Source organism: Oryctolagus cuniculus, chromosome 10 (assembly GCF_051225735.1).
Source record: "Oryctolagus cuniculus isolate XC-2025 breed Fujian yellow rabbit chromosome 10, ASM5122573v1, whole genome shotgun sequence".
NCBI lineage: Eukaryota > Metazoa > Chordata > Mammalia > Lagomorpha > Leporidae > Oryctolagus > Oryctolagus cuniculus.
The window spans coordinates 12,983,049-13,007,924 of NC_142876.1; the positions used below are offsets into that span (position 1 = coordinate 12,983,049).

At 39.1% G+C, this 24,876-nt stretch overlaps 1 protein-coding gene across 4 annotated transcripts in view; it reads right to left on the reverse strand.

The window, feature by feature from the left end:
- The window catches only part of CDH7 (cadherin 7), a 159,801-nt gene that overhangs the window by 63,615 nt on the left and 71,310 nt on the right, over positions 1 to 24,876 (reverse strand). For all 4 annotated transcript variants that reach the window (XM_051851139.3, XM_089304998.1, XM_070049871.2 and 1 more), the window contains exons 5-6: positions 22,860 to 23,027; positions 20,060 to 20,247 (exon numbers count right to left, since the gene is read on the reverse strand). In XM_051851139.3, the coding sequence (XP_051707099.1) occupies positions 20,060 to 20,247; positions 22,860 to 23,027 (356 nt within the window). The remainder of the gene's footprint in view (positions 1 to 20,059; positions 20,248 to 22,859; positions 23,028 to 24,876) is intronic.

Sequence of the window (24,876 nt, forward strand, 5' to 3'; positions counted from 1 at the left end):
CCGAGACTAGAACTGGTGCTATATGTGGTACTGGCACTGCAGGCGGCAGCTTTACCTGCTATGCCACAGCGCTGGCTCCAAGATATACTCTTTATAAAAGATTTATTTATTTGAAAGGTAGAATGACAGAGAGAGAAAGAAAGAGAAAAAGGGGCGGGGAGAGAAATAGAGATATCCGGCCGGTGCCACGGCTCACTAGGCTAATCCTTCACCTGTGATGCCGGCACCCTGGGTTTTCTAGTCCCGGCTGGGGCGCCGGTTCTGTCTCGGTTGCTCCTCTTCCAGTCCAGCTCTCTGCTGTGGCCCTGGAAGGCAGTGGAGGATGGCCCAAGTGCTGGGCCCTGCACCTGCATGGGAGACCACGAGTAAGCACCTGGCTCCTGGCTTTGGATCAGCTCAGCCCGCTGGCCATAGCAGCCATTTGGGGGTTAAACCATCATAAGGAAGACCTTTCTCTCTGTCTCTCTCTCTCACTGTCTAACTTTGCCTGTCAAAAAAAAAAAAAAAAAAGAAGAAAGAAAGAAAGAAAGAAAGAAAGAAAGAAAGAAAGAAAGAGAGATATCTTCTATCTTCTGCTTTACTCCCCAAATAGACATGACTATATGGCTGAATCCAGGAGCCAGGAACGCTATTCAGCTCTCCGAATTGAGTGCAGGAACTCAAGTACTTGAGACACTGTATGCTGCTTTCCAAGGCTATATTAGCAGGGAGCTGGGTTAGAAGCAAAGGCACCAGGACTGGAATTGCTACTCAAATGTGTAATGTGATCAGCTTGGATGACAGGATGACCTGCTGCACCAAAATGCCTGCCCTTCACATTCTCTTAACATATAGAAATGAAATTATGAGAAAAAGATCTCTATTGAGATTTTACTCTTGTGGATTCAGCACATTTCGTTATTTAATCCTCTTTTTAATGACACTGGAGCTGTAAGAAGCAGTAACAAAAGTAACCTTTCAGGGCTGGCCCCGTGGCGCAGTAGGTTAATCCTCTGCCTTTGGTGCCAGCATCCCATATGGGCACTAGTTCTAATGCAGGCTGCTCCTCTTCCAATCCAGCTCTTTGTTGTGGCCTGGGAAAGCAGTGGAAGATGGCTCAAGTGCTTGGGCCCCCGCACCCATGTGGGAGACCAGGAAGAAGCTCCTGGCTCCTGGCTTTGGATCTGCACAGCTCCAGCCATTGGGGCCATCTGGGGAGTGAAACAGCGAAAGGAAGACCTTTCTCTCGTCCTTTCCCTCACACTGTCTGTAATCCACATCTCAGATAAATAAATATCTTTTAAAAAGTAATATTTCACAATTCTCTATTTGTTTTTCTTTCTTGAATGTATTTTTTTAAAGATTACTTTTCTGTTCTTCTCTTCCCGATCCAAACTTTACCCTATGCAAATTAAAACACATGGGAATATTCAACTCATTATCATATTTGTTCAATCCACAATAAATTTCATTCTCACTGTGATGATAAAAAGGAGATGGACTAAAGTTTCAATAGATTATAAAGAGGAGGGAAAATAAGTTTATTTGATTATCAGGTATGGGCCATAGGTACAAAATCATCTATTCTAATACAAATGACTCTATACACATAGACACTGGAAATCTTTTATGTGAATATGAAGTATCATTTACGTATTAGAAACTTCTTAAAAAATAAATGTATGTATTTAACAAAAAACTTGTCAATGCCAGGTTGCAAATGTTTGCCTATATTTAAGAAGCACTAGAAGATCTGCCAAAAATGGTTCCTTCTGGTGCACTGTCCGTGGCATCCTATTGCTTATCTTAGTAAAAGCTGAAAAAATATAATGCTGGGAATGATGCGAGCAGGCATCACTTGTTTTCTATCAGGATTTCTTGGGTTTAGATGGGATGCTCTGTAATTTGAGTTAAAAATCCATCCCAAACTTTCAACAACTCCACTGCTTTTTGGAACAGGATGAGAATTAGGGGACTCATACATTGATTTGCAAACTCATTTGCTGTATGGCATTTGTGTAAGTACTTATAAGGATTTAGGAGAATTATGTGAACTGTATGTTGTATTAAAATTTTTTAAAAATTGTATTTTAATAGACATAATATTTTTATTTATGGAGTACAGTACATAACTTTATGTATATATATGATAAGTAGTGATCAAATGCGGATAACTGGCACTTCCACATTCTCAAATATGAACTTTAGGAAGTAGAATAAGATCAGCATATAAAGTGAAGATAGATCTTTGTAAAAATTAAGTGTGGAAGGGGCTGGCGCTGTGGCGTAGCAGGTAAAGCCACCGCTTGCAGCGTCGTCTTCCCATATGGGCTCTGGTTTGAAACCTGGCTGCTCTACTTCTGATCCAGCTCTCTGTTATGGGCCCAGGAAAGCAGTAAAAGATGGCTCAAATCCTTGGGCCCCTGCCTCCTTGTGGGAGACCCAGAGGAATCTCCAGGCTCCTGGCTTCGCATTGGTGTAGCTGTGGTCATTAGGGACATCTGGGAAGTGAACCATCAGATGGAAGACCTCTTTCTCTTTAGCTCTGCCTCTCTGTAACTATACCTTTCAAATAAATATATAAATCTTCAAAAAAAAAAAAAGATGCATTGCATTACATAAGGAGTGTGGTGCAGAGGGAGGAGAACGGAGGGTTACAGCATGGGTGGGAGGGAGTGTAGGTAGGAATTATCACTATATTCCAAAAGCTGTATATATTAAATATATAAAACTTGTATAAATTATATAAAATTTAAACACACTACTTGGAGGGGCCAGCACTGTGGCACAGTGGGTTAAAGCCCTGGCCTGCAGTGCTGGCATCCCATATGAGTGCTGATTCCAGTCCCAGCTTCTCCACTTCTCACCCAGCTCCCAGCAAATACACCTGAGAAAGCAGCAGAGGGTGGCCCAATCCTTGGGCTGCTGCTTCCATATGGGAGACCCAGAAGGAGCTCCTGGCTCCTGGCTTAGGATGGATTCAACTCTGTCCTTTGTAGCCAACTGGGGAGTGAACCAGTGGATGGAAGACCTCTCTCTATCTATATCTCTCTCTTCCTCCCGTGTGCATGTGTGTGTGTACCTCACTCTGCAGCTCTTTCAAATAAATAAAAAAAATCATAAAAAGGCCACTATTTGGAATAATAAAAATAAACCATATTGCATTCTGAGTAGCCTTTTTTAGAAGGATAAAGACTGAGAATATAGAAGGAAGTCATGAATTAAGAAGCTATTGAGAGTATTTCAGGCATGGAAGCCAAGACACTGTGGCAGAAAAAAAAAAAAAAGACCTAAATGAAAGATCTCTGTGAGTGAGATCCCAGCAGAAAGAACGCGCCATCAAAGAAGGAGGTACCTTTCTCTGAAGGGAGGAGAGATCTTCCACTTTGACTAAGGCCTTGCCTAAATAAGATTGGAGTTTGTGAACTCAGAAGTTCCATAGCCATGGCAGCTCATAACAAGAGCCTTGGGTGATTACTGACATCATAAATACAAGTGTCAATTCTTAAATCAATAACAGGAGGTTATTTATGTCATTATATTTTTAATGTACAAACAATTCTTTAGTCTTATTCATAGGATAAAATATATCTCTCTACCGTTTGAGGTAAGTCAGCTTGAGCATGTCCCGAATTGCACATCTCTTCCCTCTCTTATTCCCACTCTTATATTTAACAGCGATCACTTTTCAGTTAAGTTTCAGCACTTAAGAAGAATTGTGTATTGATTACAGTATTCAACCAAAAGTATTAAGTAGAACAAACAAAAAAAATACTAAGAGGGATAACATATTAAGCTGCTCATCAACAGTCAGGGTGAGGGCTGATCAAGTCACCGTTTCTCATAGTGTTCATTTCACTTTAACAGGTTTCCTTTTTGGTGCTCAGTTAGTTGTCACCTATCAAGGAGAACAAGTGGTATTTGTCCCTTTGGGATTGGCTTATTTCACTCAGCATAATGTTTTCCAAATTCCTAACAGGGATCACTTTTCAGTTAAAATTTAAACACCTAAGAACAATTGTGTGTTAATTACAGAGTTCAACCAATGGTACTAGAACAAAAAAAAATACTAAAATGGATAAAGTATTACATTGTACATCAATTGCCAGGACAAGAGCTGTAAACCTGAAAGAAAGGTGCCACAAAAGGGACACCACTGTAAATAAAAATTGATATTTACTGCAGAAGAGTACTTTGAAAAAGAATGAATTAGAATTATCACACTTTCAAGAATAAGAGTTCAAATGAAATGAGCAAATATTTAATTTCTCCTCATCATCTAATCTCCTGAAGCTTCCCATAAAATACCTTGTAATATTCACTATCTGCAAGCCCTTCATACTGCTAAAATGCTGTATGTATTCCTTGTCACCAATAGCACTCTGGAGCAAGAGTAGTACAGCTCTTTCACCCACATGACTTACTGGGTGCTCACACCCATACTTTTCTTCCACATTAGTTAGTGGAAGTCTTTTAGATTTTCCTGGATTTACTGTGTTATCTCATACGGTGGAGTCTTGTACTTGTGGTCACCTCTGTTAGAAGGTGTCCTTCCACCTTGTTTATATCAGGGACAGCGCTATACACCTTCTCTACAACTCCTACTCTAGGCTATGCTCAAATCCTTGGGACAGTCTTGCTGGGAATAAGCAGGTGGCTGACAGATGGGACCTGAGCTCTCTTGCACATTGCAACAGAGCCTTGGATATTTACCCAATTCTTTGTTGTCACAGCGAAGTCTATGAAAAGAGCAATGACATTTGTAGAACCGAGACATCTACATTTTAGTGACAGAGTAGCTCCCCTTACGTGGAGGAATGCACACACACACACACACACTCCCTTCCTTGAAAAATAAAATTTGAAGAGAAAATTTCGCTTCCTTGGCTTGTCTGTTTAGCTTAAAGAAGGCATAATGGAACCTTTATTCCATACTTTAAATATCCGTAACAGTGAAGGGACATAAGCACACAGCATAGAAGATCATACAGATAAGTGTGTACATGGGTAGGAGGTATTTGAAGAGCTTGGAGGGCCGGCATTGTGGCACAGTGTGGCATCACATAAGGATGCCGGTTCTAGTCCCGGCTGCTCCTCTTCCAGTCCAGCTCTCTGCTATGGCCTGAGAAAGCAGTAGAAGATGGTCCAAGTCCTTGGGCCACTGCACTTGTGTGGGGGACCTGGAAGAAGCTCCTGGCTTCCTGGCTTCGGATCAGCTCAGCTCTAGCCGTTGCGGTCATCTGGTGAGTGAAACACCAGATGGAAGACCTCTCTCTCTCTCTCTGTGGCTCTACCTCTCTCTGTAACTAACTCTGTCTTTCAAATAAATATACAACTTTAGATCTTTGAATACAATGGATGAATAGTGAAATATGCATCTGGCAAACAGCAGTCTGAATAAAATTTGAGGTCTAATAGTTCTTTCAGATCCTTATAAGGAGCTGAGATGCCAGCATTATTTGAGGTTTAAACAGGATAGGTCCTGGATACTATACAATGAGACTTACTAGTACTAAGCATAGATAGCAGCTGTGCATAAACTGTGAGTAACATTTCTAAATAAATGCATGAAAAAATTGCATGAGGATGATATAGTTTCATCTACAAACAATGAATAAATAATACTATGAATAATTTATAGGTGTAGAAATCTCAGTATCACTAATCTTGAACTACAAAGTAAACATATACTTTCTCCTATTTTAATCACCTCTTACTGGAACAACTTATTTATGTTTTCTCATTTCGATATGGTTAAGAATTCTCCGCTGAATTACTTAGATAAGGAAATACATAAGTAGAAAATCTTGCTTTTTACCTGTTGCATTCTTTATTTAGTGTAGCATTAAGACTTTTACTATTATGCAAATTAAAAATGTTACCTTAAAGAACAAAAACAGAAAGAAAGAGAGATAGAGGGAGAGGGAGAGAGAGGGAGAGAGAGGGAGGGAGAGAAGATAGGAAGGAGGAGGAGAGAGGGAGGAAGGGAAGTATCATATTCTTAGAACTGTACCTATGACCTACATGGAATCTGTTGTCTTTGAATTTTTTTTTAACTTTTATTTAATGAATATAAATTTCCAAAGTACGACTTATGGATTACAATGGCTTCCCCCACATACCGTCCCTCCCACCCACTACCCTCCCCTTTCCCACTCCCTCTCCCCTTCCATTCACATCAAGATTCATTTTCGATTATCTTAATATACAGAGATCAGCTTAGTATACATTAAGTAAGGATTTCAACAGTTTGCTCCCACACAGAAACATAAAGTGAAAAATAATAGATGATTTTTTTTAAATGATGATGAAATCAGATCAGACCTATTGTCATGTTTAATCCCAGTGAGAGTCAAGTTGGGAGTTGATAATTTCTTTTTTTTTTTTTTTTTTTTTTTTTTTTACAGAGGATCAGTTTAGTATACATTAAGTAAAGATTTCAACAGTTTGCACCCCCATAGAAACACAAAGTGAAATATATTGTTTGAGTACTCGTTATAGCATTAAATCTCAATGCACAGCACTTTAAGGACAGAGATCCTACATGAGGAGTAAGTGCACAGTGACTCCTGTTGTTGACTTTACCAATTGACACTCCTGTCTATGGCATCAGTAATCTCCCTATGCACCAGTCATGAGTTTCCAAGGCTATGGAAGCCCTCTGAGTTCTCCGATTCTTATCTTGTTTAGACAAGGTCATAGTCAAAGTGGAGGTTCTCTCCTCCCTTCAGAGAAAGGTACCTCCTTCTTTGAAGACCTGTTCTTTCCACTGGGATCTCACTCACAGAGATCTTTTGCCAGAGTGTCTTGGCTTTCCATGCCTGAAATACTCTCATGGGCTTTCAGCCAGATCCGAATGCCTTTAGGGCTGATTCTGAGGCCAGAGTGCTATTTAGGACATCTGCCATTCTATGAGTCTGCTGAGTATCTCATTTCCCATGTTGGATCACTCTCCCCTTTATTTATTCCATCGGTTAGTGTTAGCAGGTACTAGACTTGTTTATGTGCTCCCTTTGCCTCTTAGTCCTTTCATTATGATCAATTGTGAACTGAAATTGATCACTTGGAATAGTGAGATGGCATTGGTACATGCCACCTTGATGGGATTGAATTGGAATCCCCTGGTATGTTTTTAACTCTACCATTTGGGGCAAGTCAGCTTGAGCATGTCCCAAATTATACATCTCTTCCCTCTCTTATTCCCACTCTTATGTTTAACAGGGATCACATTTCAGTAATTTTTAACACTTAAGAATAACTGTGTATTAATTACAGAATTAAACCAGTAGTATTAAGTAGAACAGACAAAAAAACTACTAAGAGGGATAATGTATTAAGTTGTTCATTAACAGTCAGGGCTATGCTGATCAAGTCACCGTTTCCCATAGTGTCCATTTCACTTCAGGAGGTTTCCTTTTTGGTGTTCAGTCAGTTGTCACCGATCAGGGAGAACATATGGTATTTGTCCCTTTGGGACTGGCTTATTTCACTCAGCATGATGTGTTCCAGATTCCTCCATTTTGTTGCAAATGACTGGATTTCGTTGTTTCTTACTGCGGTATAGTATTCTAAAGAGTACATATCCCATAATTTTTTATCCAGTCTACCGTTGATGGGCATTTAGGTCGGTTCCAGGTCTTAGCTATTGTGAATTGAGCTGCAATAAACATTAGGCTGCAGACCGCTTTTTTGTTTGCCAATTTAAATTCCTTTGGGTAAATTCCAAGGAGTGGGATGGCTGGGTCGAACGGTAGGGTTATATTCAGGTTTCTGAGGAATCTCCAGACTGACTTCCACAGTGGCTTGACCAGTTTGCATTCCCACCAACAGTGGGTTAGTGTCCCTTTTTCCCCACATCCTCGCCAGCATCTGTTGTTGGTAGATTTCTGAATGTGAGCCATTCTAACCGGGGTGAGGTGAAACCTCATTGTGGTTTTGATTTGCATTTCCCTGATTGCCAATGACCTTGAACATTTTTTCATGTGCCTGTTGGCCATTTGGATTTCCTCTTTTGAAAAATGTCTATTGAGGTCCTTGGCCCATCTCTTAATTGGGTTGTTGGTTTTGTTTTTGTGGAGTTTCTTGATCTCTTTGTAGATTCTGGTGATTAACCCTTTATCTGTTGCATAGTTTGCAAATATTTTTTACCATTCTGTCGGTTGTCTCTTCACTCTCCTGACTGTTTCTTTTGCAGTACAGAAACTTCTCAATTTGATGCAATCCCAATAGTTAATTTTGGCTTTGACTGCCTGTGCCTCCCGGGTCTTTTCCAGAAACTCTTTGCCTGTGCCAATATCTTGAAGGGTTTCTCCAATGTTCTCTAGTAACTTGATGGTGTCAGGTCGTAGATTTAGGTCTTTAATCCATGTTGAGTGGATTTTTGTGTAAGGTGTAAGGTAGGAGTCTTGCTTCATGATTCTGCACGTGGAGATCCAATTTTCCCAGCACCATTTATTGAATAGACTGTCCTTGCTCCAGGAATTAGTTTTAGATCCTTGATCAAATATAAGTTGGCTGTAGCTGTTTGTATTGATTTCTGGTGTTTCAATTCTGTTCCATTGGTCTATCCATCTGTTTCTGTACCAGTACCATGCGGTTTTGATTACAACTGCCCTGTAGTATGTCCTGAAATCTGGTATTGTGATGCCTCCGGCTTTGTTTTTGTTGTACAAGATTGCTTTAGCTATTCGAGGTCTCTTGTGCCTCCATATAAATTTCAGCACCAATTTTTCCAGATCTGAGAAGAAGGTCTTCGGTATCTTGATTGGTATTGTGTTGAATGTATAAATTGCTTTTGGGAGAATGGACATTTTGATGATATTGATTCTTCCAATCCATGAGCATGGAAGATTTTTCCATTTCTTGGTATCCTCTTCTATTTCTTTCTTTAAGGTTTTGTAATTTTCATCATAGAGATCTTGAACGTCCTTGGTTAAGTTTATTCCATGGTATTTGATTGTTTTTGTAGCTATTGTGAATGGGATTGATCTTAGAAGTTCTTCCTCAGCCATGGCATTGTCTGTGTATACAAAGGCTGTTGATTTTTGTGCATTGATTTTATACCCTGCTACTTTGCCAAACTCTTCTATGAGTTCCAATAGTCTCTTAGTAGAGTTTTTTGGGTCCCCTAAATAAAGAATCATGTCATCTGCAAAGAGGGATAGTTTGAGTTCTTCCTTCCCAATTTATATCCCTTTAATTTCTTTTTCTTGCCTAATAGCTCTGGCTAGAACCTCCAGAACTATATTGAATAGCAGAGGTGAGAGTGGACATCCCTGTCTGGTACCAGATCTCAGTGGAAATGCTTCCAACTTTTCCCCATTCAATAGGATGTTGGCTGTGGGTTTTTCATAGATTGCTTTGATTGTATTGAGGAATGTTCCTTCCAAGCCCAGTTTGCTTAGAGTTTTCATCATGAACGGGTGTTGTATTTTATCAAATGCTTTCTCTGCATCTATTGAGATAATCATATGGTTTTTCTTCTGCAGTCTGTTAATGTGGTGTATCACATTGATTGTCTTGCGCACATTAAACCATCCCTGCATACCAGGGATAAATCCCACTTGTTCTGGGTGGATGATCTTTCTGATGTGTTGTTGCATTCTATCGCTGAGAATTTTATTGAGGATTTTTGCATCTATGTTCATCAGGGATATTGGTCTGTAATTCTCTTTCAATGCTGCATCTTTTTCCAGCTTAGGAATTAAGGTGATGCTGGCTTCATAGAAAGAATTTGGGAGGATTCCCTCTTTTTCGATGGTTCTGAATAGTTTGAGAAGAATTGGAGTTAGTTCTTCTTTAAATGTCTGGTAGAATTCAGCAGTGAATCCATCTGGTCCTGGGCTTTTCTTTGTTGGGAGGGCCTTTATTACTGTTTCAATTTCTGTCTCAGTTATGGGTCTGTTTAGGTTTTCGATGTATTCCTGGTTCAATTTAGGTAGGTTGCATGTGTCCAGGAATCTATCCATTTCTGATAGGTTTCCCTGTTTGCTGGCATACAAGTCCTTGTAGTAATTTCTGATGATTCTTTTTATTTCTGTGGTGTCTGTTGTTACGTTTCCTTTTTCATCTCTGATTTTATGGATTTGGGTCTTTTCTCTTCTTTTTTTAGTTAGTTGGGCCAATGGGGTGTCAATTTTGTTTATTTTTTCAAAAAACCAGCTCCTCGTTTGGCTGATTTTTTGTAATGTTTTTCTTGATTCAATCCTGTTGATTTCTTCTCTGATTTTAATTATTTCTCCTCTCCTACTAGATTTGGGTCTGGTTTGCTGTGGGTTTTCTAGATCCTTGAGGTGAATTGAAAGCTCATCTATTTGGTGCCTTTCCAATTTCTTGATGTAGGCACCTATTGATATAAACTTTCCTCTTAACACTGCTTTTGCTGTGTCCCATACGTTTTGGTATGTTGTGCTGTTATCCTCATTTACTTCCAGAAAGTTTTTGATTTCTCTTTTGATTTCTTCTATGACCCATTGTTCATTCAGGAGCATGTTGTTCAATCTCCATGTGTTTGCGTATGCTCTAGGGATTCCTGAGTTGCTAATTTCCAACTTCATTCCTTTATGGTCCGAGAAGCTGCATGGTATGATTCTAATTCTTTTGAATTTGCTGAGACTTGCTTTATGGCCTAGTATGTGGTCAATCCTAGAGAAGGTTCCATGTACTGCTGAGAAGAATGTAAAATCTTTATCTGTAGGATTGAAAGTTCTGTATATATCTGTTAGATCCATTTGGGCTATAGTGTCGTTTAAATCTACTGTATCCTTGTTGATCTTCTGTCCTATTGATCTATTTCTGAGAGTGGAGTATTGAAGTCCCCCAGTACTACTGTATTGGGGTCTAAGTCTCCCTTTAAGTCCGTTAACAAATCTTTTAGATAAACCGGTGCCCTGTAGTTAGGTGCATATACATTGATAATTGTTATATCTTCCTGTTGAATTGATCCCTTAATCATTATGTAGTGTCCCTCTTTGTCTCTCTTAACGGTTTTTGTGGTAAAGTTTATGGTGTCTGATATTAACATGGCTACGCCCGCTCTTTTTTCATTTCTGTTGGCATGGTATATCTTTTTCCAGCCTTTCACTTTCAGTCTGTATGGATCTTTGTTGGAAAGATGTGTTTCTTGTAAGCAGCAAATAGATGGGTTTTGTTCCTTAAGCCAATTAGCCAATCAGTGTCTTTTAACTGGACAGTTCAGGCCATTAATGTTCAATGTGACTAATGATAAGTGGTAACTTTGCCCTGCCATTTGCCAAAGATAAGTTCTAATATATGCTTTGAATTCCCTGTGATCTTTTGCTGTGAGCTTTCCTTCCTTGGTTTCCTTCCTTTACCTTCTTTCATATTGATGACCGTGTTTCTTTGTTTCTGTGTGTAACACATCTTTAAGCATCTTTTGCAGGGCTGGACGAGTGGCAGCAAATACTTTCAATTTCTGTTTGCTATGAAAAGTCTTTATTTCACCTTCATTCACAAATGATAGCTTTGCAGGATATAATATTCTGGGCTGGCAGTTTTTCTCTCTTAGTACCTGGGCTATATCTCACCATTCCCTCCTGGCTTATAGAGTTTCTGATGAGAAGTCAGCTGTGAGTCTGATTGGAGATCCTCTGAGAGTAATCTGACGTTTCTCTCTTGCACATTTTAGGATCTTTTCTTTATGTTTCACTGTGGAGAGTTTAACTACAACGTGTCGTGGTGAGGATCTCTTTTGGTCATGTTTATTAGGGGTTCTGTGAGCTTCCTATACTAGGATGTCTCTGTCCTTCTCCAAACCTGGGAAATTTTCTGCTACTATCTCACTAAAAAGGCCTTCTAATCCTTTCTCCCTCTCCATGCCTTCAGGAACTCCTAGAACCCGAATGTTGGGTTTTTTAATAGTATCCTGAAGATTCCCGACAATATGTTTTAGATTTCTAATTTCCTCTTCTTTTCTTTGGTCTGACTGTATCCTTTCCTGTTCTCTGTCTTCTAAGTCCGATATTCTCTCTTCTGCTTCACCCATTCTGTTTGTAAGGCTCTCTATTGTGTTTTTCATTTGATCTATTGAATTCTTCACTTCAGTCACTATCCCAGTTTCCTGTTGTACTAGTTGTTTCGTTTCATTTTGATTCCTCCTTAATATTTCATTTTCACGAGAGAGATTTTCTATCTTGTCCATTAAGGATTTCTGTAGTTCAAGAATTTGTTTTTGAGAACTTCTTAATGTTCTTATCAATTTTTTGAGATCTGCTTCTTGCATTTCTTCTATGTCATCATCCTCATAATCTTGAATTGGGGTGTCTTTTTCATTTGAGGGCTTCATGGTGACTTCCTTGTTTTTATTACCTTGGTTTTTGCATTTGTTATTTGGCATATTGGAGATATTTGGTTTCTTCACTGTGGTGCTTTTTCTTGTTATACTATGACTCTAGATTAAGTGGACTATCTGTTTTTGATGGAGGCTTAGGGCTTGAGATGGGTGTGGCCTGAGAGCTCTGTTTGGTGTGCCAAAGGTGACACTCCCAGGTTAGGCGTGGCAAACCTCTCTCTCTCTCTCTCTTTCTTTTTTTTTTTTTGATTCAAAAGGGAATTTATTCTGCACAGCTGAACAAAGTTGGAGGTAGTTAGCAGGCAAATGATATACCCACAGGGGCCAGAGATCAGAAGCTCTTTCCCAAGGACCACACAGGGAATCAGTTCAGCCCTCAGAGTGGGCTCAAATTCTCCTTCAGTCTCCCACTGGGTTGCCAAAGTTACGGAATTGTAGCGTCTCTGGAGAGTGCTCACGTGAATTCCGTGAGTTCTCTCCCCCACCATCTCTTTTTTCACAGTCTCAGTTCAGTAGCACCACAAATTTACTAGGTCCTAATCTCCTGTTAATTTGCCCCGCCCAGAGTCAGGTTTTTCTGCTAGGCTCAGGGCCGGTGCAGACCTGAGGTCGCTCTGCTTATGATGTATGTCCAAGATGGCGCCTGCTCTTTGTCTTGCTCGCCCTTGAGAGGTGAGCGGAGAGAGAGAAAACCGTGTCCGTACCAGTCACCTTTTTTTTTTCCTCTCTCTCTCTTCCAGTTAGCCTGGTGAAGTTCCCCTGCCCCAGGGGTCGTTCCCTCTAGTCTCCTCTCTCCACTTGCCTGCCGGTGTCTCGGGCTATTGAGGTTCGGCTCACCTCGCGTTCCAGCGCTGGTGTGTTGAGTCTGCTGCTGGTGTCCCGAACTGTGGGCTCCCAAGCTCTCCACGCAGGTCCGCTCCCCTTCCAGCACCGATGTGTGGACTTGGAGCCCTGGACGTCCCAAGTCTCCCCGCTGTTGTCTGTGTGGCACGCACTCCCCTTCGAGCACTGGCGCACAGAGCCTGCGGCTTGCGCAGCTCGGTCCCGCGGCTCGGCTTCCGCGGCTCGGTCCCGCGGCTCGGCTTCCGCGCAGTGGGCGACCTTGTTCTCCCAGTAGGGCCTCCGATTCACGGGCACTCAATCCAGAATAGTTTCCTCTGCAATATTTTCCTGGTTCTTTTTTCTGAGGCTACCGTAACTCCCCTTTTATTAAATTAAATTTTCCCGGACTATCTGTGCGCGCTATCACTATTCCGCCATCTCTGTCTTTGAATTAATAGAACATTAACATGAGAATTGATGAGAATTTTGTTGTAGTAATTATCACACACTTATTGTACTGAGAATCTAATGTATTAACAAATTCCTTAAAAAGAAATTTAAATCAATTTAAAAATTACAAAGAATATAAAAACTTTAGAAATGAATTTTGTGAATAGGGAAATTTTGAGAATAAAAATTATGCTGATGTGTACCAGGCAGCCCCTCCAGTATCAATTATTTACTCAGAAGTATGTGAGGAAGGATGGGAGAATTTGTGAAGCAACATTTGCTAATGCTAAAGATTTTTAACATTAAGAAAACTGAGATTTTATTTCCATTTATTTCTATATAGAGATTAGTTACACTTTGTAAGCATCACAAGATTTTTCTTAATTTTACCTATTTCAAATAACAAAATTTCATATATACTGCCTTAACATACATATATCTGATTATGCTGACTTAGTGATCATAAAAACATGGCAGCAGCGGGTATTATGGCCCAATGAGTTAAGCAACCACTTGGATCAGTGGGTCTCATAATGGAGTGCCAACTCAAGTCTTGAACATTCTTGTTTCCAAACCATCTTCTAACAGATGCATTCTGGGAGGCAACAAATGTTGAAGCAAGTGCTTGGACCCCTGCCATCTACCTAGGGGGACCCAGATTGAGTTCCAGGTTCCTGGTTTTGGCCGGGCCCAGGCCTGGCTATTGTGCTCGCTTAGGAATGAACCAGGAGTTGGAAGATCAATCAATCACTCAATCTATTGTTCTGCCTTTCAAGTCAATGAAAATAAATAAATGTTATTGTTAAAAATGGCAAAAATATATTTCTAATGTCATGTTATCTGTTGTTTTACACTATTTTTCTTTCACTATAAGATGGTTCTGCTCATTTCCTGCATATTAAGATAAAACTTAAAGTGATCGCTGTTAAATATAAGAGTGGGAATAAGAGAGGGAAGAGATTTCAGGCATGGAAAGCCAAGACACTCTGGCAAAAAAAAAAAAAAATAAATAAAAATAAAAATAAATTTAAAAAAAGACCTAAATAAAAGATCTCCATGAGTGAGATCCCAGTGGAAAGAATGGGTCATCAAAGAAGGAGGTACCTTTCTCTGAAGGGAGGAGAGAACTTCCACTCTATGACCTTGTCTAAATATGATCAGAGTCAGTGAACTCAAAAGGTTTCCATAGCCTTGGCAACTCATGACAAGAGCCTAGGGTGATTATTGATGCCATAAACAAGAGTGTCAATTTGTTAAGTCAACAACAGGAGTCACTGTGCACTTACTCCTCATGGAGGATCTCTGTCCTTAATGTGCTGTACATTGTGATTTAATGCTATAACTAGTACTCAAACAGTATTTTTCACTTTGCGTTTCTATGTGGATGCAAACTGTTGAAATCTTTACTTAATATATGTTAAACCGATCTTCTGTATATAAAAAGAATTGAAAATGAATCTTGATGTAAATGGAATGGGAGAGGGAGCGGGGAAGGGGAGGGTTGCGGGTGGGAGGGACGTTATGGGGGGGAAGCCATTGTAATCCATAAGCTGTACTTTGGAAATTTATATTCATTAAATAAAAGTTAAAAAAAGAGATAAAACTTAGAAACCAAGACACTTTTCTACATTAGCAAAAATAAAAGCAAATTAGAGCAACCATATGTAATAGTAATAAATCAGTATAATTTTCTTAGTCCAAACTACTGCTCTCATAAACCCTGTATTTTAGTAGGTTAGAAGGACAAGCAAAATCATGTTATCATTCAACATCTTTCTGGGGCTATCTTTAAAATCCCCACACTTAACATAATATGGATATTTTACCCTTGATAGCCAGATGGCAAATTTGGATTTCCACTCTACATTTACTCAGAATGAACAAAAAATGCTTCACAAAATATTGAAACCCTACTGGCTATTTATGCCACAGCAAAAACATTATCAACATTTTCACCTTGATGGTTTCTTTTGTTTTTTAAATATTTATTTTATTTATTTAAAAGACAGAGTTACAGAGAGAGGTAGAGCCTTAGAAAGAAAGAGAGGTCTTCATTCGCTGGTTCACTCTGCATATGACTGCAAAAGCCAGAGCTGAACTGATCCAAAGCCAGGAGCCAGGAGCTTCTTCCAGGTCTCCCAGGAGGGTGCAGGGGCCCAAGGACTTGGGCCATCTTCCACTGCTTTCCCAGGCCACAACAGAGAGCTGGATCAGAAGTGGAGTAGCCAGGACTGAAATAGGTGCCCAAATGGGACAGCGGCACTGCAGGCCAGGGCTTTAACCTGCTGCACCACAGCGCCAGCCGCATGACTGTTTCTTAATATTTTCCTATATTGTGTACATTTGCTCTAAAACAATCATTTACATTAGGTCTTCTGTAGCTGTCTTATTTCATCTAACATAATGTCTTCTAATTCCATTACATCAATACAAATGACAGTATTTCACTCATTTTTTATGGCTGAGTATCTTTTCATGTGTTCATTTGTTGATGGACATTGGTTGATTTTGTGCCTTGGTTATCGGGACTAGTGCTGGAATATACATGGGAATGCAGGTGTTTTTTATATAATTATTTCATTCCCCTTGGATATTTATCCATTAGTGAGGTTATTTTATAGTTTTATTTTTAAAGATTTATTTTATTTATTTGAAAGAGTTACAGAGAGGTAGAGGCAGAGAGAAAGAGAGATCTTCCATCTGCTGGTTCACTCCCCAGATGGCAGCAACTGCCGAAGTTGTGCCGAACTGAAGCCAGGAGCCACAGGCTTCTTCCAGGTTTCCCATGTTGGTGAGTAGGCCCAAGGACTTGAGCCATCTTCTACTACTTTCCCAGGCCATAGCAGAGAGCTGGATTGGAAGTGGAGCAGCTGGGACTCGAACCGGAGCCCATATGGGATGCCAGCACTGGGGGCGGAGGCTTTACCCGTTACAACACAGTGCTCGCCCCTCTAGTTTTATTTTTAGACTTTTGAGGAATCTCCATATTGTCTTCCATACAGGCTGTAGTCATTTGTATTCCTATTACAGGTATAAAACAGGACATATCTGTATGCATTCTCTCCAACATTTATCATTTTTTTTTCTTGATAATAGTCATTCTAACTGGGATGAGATGATATCTTACTGTTCTTTTGATCTGCATTTCCCTGATTAGTGATATTGAGCATTTTTTCATACACTTAGATATTTGCATGTCTTGAGAAATATCTATTCAAATAGTGTTGATTTTAAAATCTGATTGTATTTCTGTTGTTTGGGTCCATTTTTATTCTGGGCATTAATCTTTTGAAGGGTGAACATCTTGCAAATAAATTTTCCATTATGTTGCCTGTTTCTTCACTTTGTAGACTCTGTTGTGCAGGAGCTTCTTAGGCTGCCTTATTTGCACTCATCTATTTTCCTTTAGCTGATTATGCTATTGGGGGTCTCCCCCAAAGATTCTTTGACTATCCCAATGTCTTCAAGTGCTTCCTCACGTTTTCTTCTAGAAGTTTCATGGGACTTACATTTTGATGCCTGATCCACCTTGAGTTGATTTTTGTGTGTAGTGAGAGAAAGATCTCTATTTTGAATTTCTAGGTGTTCTTTAGGCTTCCATTTTCACAGGCAAGTTTCTAAAGTTTGAGGAATTCTATTACAAAATTGAAAATATATCAAATATCTCATTTTGAATATGTTTTTCAATCATCCATGCTGTCTTTATTATAATATATAAAATGTACGTACATGTACAATAAAAATCATTCTAATGTATTAAAGACTCTTGAACCTAGCAGACTGATTCCAGGTGCACATCTGAAGTCTGAGCAGCAGTGTACCTTACTGCATTCCTCTTATTTTAGACAAAAAAATATTTTACCACAGTTGGCCTATCTTAGTTATTAAAACTTCTTCATACTCTCACCAGTAGAACTCAAATAACAGCTGTCAATGGAAATAACTGCAGAAATATTTTCCCATTGGCCTTAAATCAAACATATGTTTTCCTACAACAAATAAAATATTACTTTTTGATTTATATATGTTAATTATCAAGGGGTGTTAACTACAGAATTATAAACCTGGAATGTAAAACTGGCAAAAAAAATCCAAATATCTTTGTAAGTAGGGATTTTTTACATATTTTAAATATTTCAAATACATGATAGAATAAGACTATATTCTGACATAACATCTTTTAATTTATTTTTAATTAAAAACTTGCCAAAGATCATACCTGTATTCTATAGAAGAAGAGCTCCTTTCCTCCATATATATAGTCAATGTCAGGGTTAATCCAGCTTTTTAGAAGGTTTGTTTTTATTTGAAAGGCAAAGTGACTGGGGTGGGAGGGAGAGGGAGAGGGAGGGAGGGAGAGAGAGGGAGGGAGGAAGGGAGAGGGAGGGAGAGAGAGAGAGGCAGGGAGGGAGAGAGAGGGAGGGAGGAAGGGAGAGGGAGATAGGGAGAGAGGGAGGAAGGGAGAGGGAGAGAGAGGAAGGGAGGTAGGGAGAGGGAGAGGGAGGAGGAGGAGGGAGAGGGAGGAGGAGGAGGAGAGAGAGGGAGAGGGAGGAGGAGGAGGGGGAAGAGGAGGAGGAGGAGGAGGAGGAGAGAGAGAATCCTCCACACAGTGGTTCACTCTCCAAATGGCCACAACAGTAGGGGCTGGGCATGCTGCAACCAGGAGCCGGGAACTCCAATTCTGCCTCCCACATGGGTGATAGTGGCCCAACAACTTGGGCCACCATCTGCTGCATCCAAAGCATATTAGCAAAAAACCTGGATCCAGAGTAGCATAAACAGGAGTCAAACCAGCCCCCCAATATTGGATGTGAGCAACCCAAGTGGTAGCATAACCCATTACACCACGATGCCTGCCCCTATTGGGGGATATTTTAAACATACATTGGCAAAGAATCTTCACTGACTTTTTATCTCCTTTGCACTTTTACTTAGAGAATATGATAGGTCTCATTCTTTACAATACTTCTTATATGTCCTTCAATTACTGTAGATTTTAAAAAGGGACCATTTACTATAGCAGTTAAGACATTTCTTGGGCCGGCACCATGGCTCAATAGGTTAATCCTCCACCTTGCGGAGCCAGCACACCAGGTTCTAGTCCCGGTCGGGGCACCAGATTCTGTCCTGGTTGCCCCTCTTCCAGGCCAGCTCTCTGCTATGGCCCGGGAGTGCAGTAGAGGATGGCCCAGGTCCTTGGGCCCTGCACCCCATGGGAGACCAGAAGAAGCACCTGGCTCCTGGCTTCGGATCAGCGCAATGCACCAGCCGCAGCGCGCCAGCTGCGGCGGGCATTGGAGGGTGAACCAACGGCAAAGGAAGACCTTTCTCTCTGTCTCTCTCTCTCACTGTCCACTCTGCCTGTCAAATATATATATATATAAAAAAGACATTTCTTGGGGTGCCCACAACCCATATCAAAGTAGCTGGGTGTTCTGAGTTGATACACTCCTGACTTAGTTTCCTGCTATTGCACTCTCTGGGAGGCATCACAACGTGGTTCCAATAGCCCTGTGCTTGCTTCCCATGTTGGAAACCTGGACTGAGTTCTGTGCTTCTGGATTCTGCCTGGCCTGGCCTCACTCATCGCAGACACTTGAGGAGTGAACCACTGAATGGGGGAGCTCTTTCTCTCTCTGCCTTTAAAAAATAAATAAATAAATAAATGCAAAATACAAACCAGAGTAACTGGTAATATAGTAAGTTTTCCCAGTTTAGTTTCTACTTCCAATTGTATCTGTATGGTTTCCATGTATCAACAAAATAAAATGATGTTTATACACAGACTTTCGGTTGACTTCAAGGTTTCATTAGTGGAATAGTCAGGGAGAAACACTCATTTCCCCAACTTGGTCTTCAAAGCAGCCATAGCACATTTGCCAGTGTGCCTTACTGTTATAGGATCATGGATATGGGATGTGGTTTTACTCAAACAGTAAAATTCATGGGGTATCATAAATAGTCACTCAAGTTTCCCTAGCATTTTGGCACTGAAAATAAATGTCGGTTCTGTGGTGTAGTGGGTTAAGCCTCTACTGTGGCACAGGCACCCCATACGGGCACCGGTTCAAGTCCATGCTGCTCCTGTTCTGATCCAGCTCTCTGCTGTGGCCTGGGAAAGCAGTACAAGATGGCCCAAGTGCTTGGGCCCCTGCACCCACATGGAAAACCCAGAAGAGTTTCCTGGCTCCTGGCTTTGGATCTGCCAGGCTCCAGCCACTGTGGCCATTTGGGGAGTGAACCAGCAGATGGAAGACCTTTCTCTCTGTCTCCCCTTCTCTGTGTCTGTAACTCTACTTCTCAAATAAATAAATAAAATCCTGTTTTTAAAGAGAGAAAAGAAATGCCTAACTCATCTTACTAACGTTAAAATATCAATGGTTCCGTATGGCTGTTTAGTTTGTCTAGTACCTTCTGCTGTCAAAGCAGACATGATTTCTCAGTTTCCTGTGATGCCGTCCCAGGAGAAAATAAAAATAAAAATAAAGAAAACCTTACCTTCTGTATAGTAATGATTCCTTCCTGTGTGTCTTTGTCAACAGAAATCTTGAAAATTCCCAACCCATCACCATCCACGATTTTATACTCCATTTCAGCATTGGCTCCAATGTCTGCATCGGCAGCTTTAATTCTGGCCACCACAGAGGCCACAGGCAATGATTCCGGGACATTGTATTGGTAAGACCCTGTGAAATTCAAAACGTGAATTGAACTTAACCTCATACCAAACTCACAACCACAAAGACTTAGATGCCGTTTTGCATCGTCTTTGCTTAATTTGCTTATATTTTTTCAATCATCAAGATACTAAGGCAACTTAAGACAAATGGTAAGTTTCATGTAACTTCAAGCAATTTGATTGGGGTGATTTGATAATGATCACTATGTAATAGCAGAAGCAGGTAGCTTGAGGACAGGCAAGGAAAACACCTCCCTTCTGCCTTCCTGCATTTCTTGTGCTAAGAAAAAAATGACTCATCAATAAAAATAAATTTAAAATAATTTTAATTAATATATAATCCTTAAATATAGGCAATTAATTGTAATAAATACTAAATAAAAAACAAATAATAAATAAAAATAGTACAGCTTAGGCTTAAAATGGGCAAATAAAAGGCTAAATAGTTCTGATAATTTAGTGTTTGAATTTATGTAGTATTTTATGAAGAACATTTCAGGTAACAGGCCAGGAAGTAGAAGACAGTATAATGACACTTCAAAAGGTACATGAAACAATAAGTTAAAAGATGAGTGTACATGGGTGCAGAACACTTGGAAATTCATGCAGCTTTTTTTCATAATCTATTTTTTCTATGAACTTTTAAAAAATTCCTCATGCATAGAACTTCAAAATATTTTTGCAACAAAATAAACATATTTTAATTCAAGTTTTCCCATGAATTTTCTGGTGTTTCCTTTCATTAATCTACTTTTAAGTTACACATTTACTAAAGACGAGAATTACTTTTGTGAGCTGTATATGGAACTAATGAGGGCATGACAGTCCAAGAATATTGTCAGTACTATTTGAACATGAAGAAAAGTAAGAAATTAAGGGTAACTTTTTGAGTGTTTAACTTTTAAAATGACTCCTCCTCACCATCCCTCATCTTGAAAAACAAGGCTAGGAGGCAGAGGAAGCAGCTGGACCACCACTAGAAAAGTGGAGGCACCTCACAATGCTGTTTCTTTACTTCTCTAATCGTGTATGCTATCTTACCTCCTTCATCTTACACCATTCCCTTTTGACAAACTATGGCACATTCGTACTTTCATATGAAAAGAGAAGAATGGGTTCTCTTCGAGAGAAAGATGGAAAGAAAAACGCACTCCTATGAAGGAATCACTTTTAGGCTGTGAGTTTCTAAAGGCTGTGATAGTTATAAACTTTAAAAAATGATTACAGCATATACTTAGGGTTTTCGTGTGACCTCTTTGACACAGTTGGAAAAGTTCACAAGATTTGAAAATTTCAGGCTTAGAATGATAATTAATTGGTGGGAAAAGTCAGAAAAAAATGTAAGCTTCTGTGACATATCCTTGCCTTTTCTTACATTAATAAGGAGAGTATCCAATAAGTTAGACAATCTGTGCTCTATCTTATCAAAACATAACTAAAACTAAAATTCCAAGCATAATGTCTTATCTGAGTATATTGCCTTATCCTTCCAGACTTAAAGAAAAGCAGTTAATTTACTATGAACCCAAGATTATTACATTCTTACTTTTTTCCCCTAAAACCTCCTACTGTAATATGATAACCCAACAATATCACAATCAAAAACAGACTTATTTTCATGTTTTTTATGAAAAAATATAAACTTTTAGTGACTTTTCTATACTGCAAGGAGATTAAAATGCTTCTTGTGCAAAAAATATTAATATTAAAATATATAAACAAGATGAATACCTGAAGAAGCAGTATTTGAAGAAAAAACAATATCATTCAAATTTGCTCAAGAAAGCCTCCTTATTTGATATCGTTGCCTCCCTTTTGTGGTAGAAAGTTTACTTTCTCATTTCTATTGGATAAGCATTTTAAAAACTTTGCACAGACATCAGAGTCTGTATAATCCCTTTATTTTCTTGAGAATTCTAAAGAAGTACCACATATGCTGACAAAAAAAAGTCAACTAAAAAGAGTATGAGATGAAATGCTTTCTACAAACACAACACCTCTACCTAGAGAATATGTTATTTTTCCCTTTTTCTTGGTTAAGTCAAAAAAAACTTTGGTCAAAGAAGCTGAATTGAGGGCATGTGGTGTTCTAGTTCTTTGGACTGATTTCTTTTGAAACCCTGAATGTCTGTACAAGAAAGATGTGTTAGAACCGTTAAAGGAATGTTAAGTGTATTGCACTGGTTTAAAAATGTGGAATGAAAAAGGAAAATGTTTGTTGCTATTTTTTTTCATCTTTAAAAATAAACCAATATTTTTGGTTTAGAACTGATAAGATATATTTGAATATTACTAATTGACAACAACTTCATAATTACAGAATGTATAAAAAGTATATGGCTTAGAAAAGAAAATGGTTATATAAATATAATACTTATCCAATACTCAAAATATGAATTAAAATCATTTTAAAAATAGAAGTAATACAAATATATAATGGTTTCTATTTATTCTCAAGATCCTTCTAGTTACTAACTACTCAATTATAAACCTATCCTTGATAAAATAAAATTTGGGGAGAATGCAAGACAATAGTATTTGCTGGGGAAGCACTTAAAGAATTCCTTTTAAAGATTTTTATAAATTTTGGTGAGGAAAGTTAACAAAAATGGCACTTACTTCGAGGAAAGCGGGGTGGGTTATCGTTGACATCAGTCAGGGTTACGGTGACTGACGTAGTTCCTGACAGACCTCCGTTCTGACCAACCATATCCTTTGCCTGAATGACAAGCAAGTACTGGTCTTTTGCTTCTCTATCCATGTTTGGAAGGGCAGTCTTGATGACTCCTGTAAAATTTCAAATCTCAATGAAATGCATACTGAACCACTGCATTTATAGTAGCAAATAACATTGAAATAGGTAGCAAGATACCCATCAGTTGTTGCTTTTGTTATGCTGTGTTTTTTTTTTGTTTGCTTTTTAATAATCTCACTGTGCATTACACATCACATATTTTAGTAAACGTATACAATAATCTCACTGTGCATTACACATTCACATATTTTGGTAAACGTATATAATAATATAAAGCAAAGAAAATAGACAGTCACCTTCATGGGTCTCAGGGAAATATGGTGAGTGAAATACTAGTTTAAATGTCAACAAAATGGACACCTTATCTAGAATAATGGGTAGTCACCTGTACTAGAACATAGCAGTGAAGGTATTGCTTTCTTCTCTTTTCTGCTTTTGAAAAGCTTATAATAATTTATGGCAGTATGTGATCAGTTTCTAAGATTCCAAGTTAGATGTAACTCACACTATCTTTTTTTTTTTTTAATAGATTTATTTTTTTTCTTTTCCTTTTTTTTTATTTATTTAATGAATATAAGTTTCCAAAGTACGAATAATGGATTACAATGGCTTCCCCCCCATACCGTCCCTCCCACCCACAACCCTCCCCTTTCCCACTCCCTCTCCCCTTCCATTCACATCAAGATTCATTTTCGATTATCTTAATATACAGAAGATCAGCTTAGTATACATTAAGTAAGGATTTCAACAGTTTGCTCCCACACAGAAACATAAAGTGAAAAATAATAGATGATTTTTTTTTTAATGATGATGAAATCAGATCAGACCTATTGTCATGTTTAATCCCAGTGAGAGTCAAGTTGGGAGTTGATAGTTTCTTTTTTTTTTTTTTTTTTTTTTTTTACAGAGGATCAGTTTAGTATGCATTAAGTAAAGATTTCAACAGCTTGCACCCCCATAGAAACACAAAGTGAAATATATTGTTTGAGTACTCATTATAGCATTAAATCTCAATGCACAGCACATTAAGGACAGAGATCCTACATGAGGAGTAAGTGCACAGTGACTCCTGTTGTTGACTTTACCAATTGACACTCCTGTCTATGGCATCAGTAATCTCCCTATGCTCCAGTCATGAGTTTCCAAGGCTATGGAAGCCCTCTGAGTTCTCCGATTCTTATCTTGTTTAGACAAGGTCATAGTCAAAGTGGAGGTTCTCTCCTCCCTTCAGAGAAAGGTACCTCCTTCTTTGAAGACCTGTTCTTTCCACTGAGATCTCACTCACAGAGATCTTTTGCCAGAGTGTCTTGGCTTTCATGCCTGAAATACTCTCATGGGCTTTTCAGCCAGATCCGAATGCCTTTAGGGCTTATTCTGAGGCCAGAGTGCTATTTAGGACATCTGCCATTCTATGAGTCTGCTGAGTATCTCACTTCCCATGTTGGATCACTCTCCCCTTTATTTATTCTATCGGTTAGTGTTAGCAGGTACTAGACTTGCTTATGTGCTCCCTTTGACTCTTAGTCCTTTCATTATGATCAATTGTGAACTGAAATTGATCACTTGGACTAGTGAGATGGCATTGGTACATGCCACCTTGATGGGATTAAATTGGAGTACCCTGGTATGTTTCTAACTCTACCATTTGGGGCAAGTCAGCTTGAGCATGTCCCAAATTGTACATCTCTTCCCTCTCTTATTCCTACTCTTATGTTTAACAGGGATCACATTTCAGTTAAATTTCAACACTTAAGAATAACTGTGTATTAATTTCAGAATTAAACCAGTCATATTAAGTAGAACAGACAAAAAAACTACTAAGAGGGATAATGTATTAAGTTGTTCATTAACAGTCAGGGCTATGCTGATCAAGTCACCGTT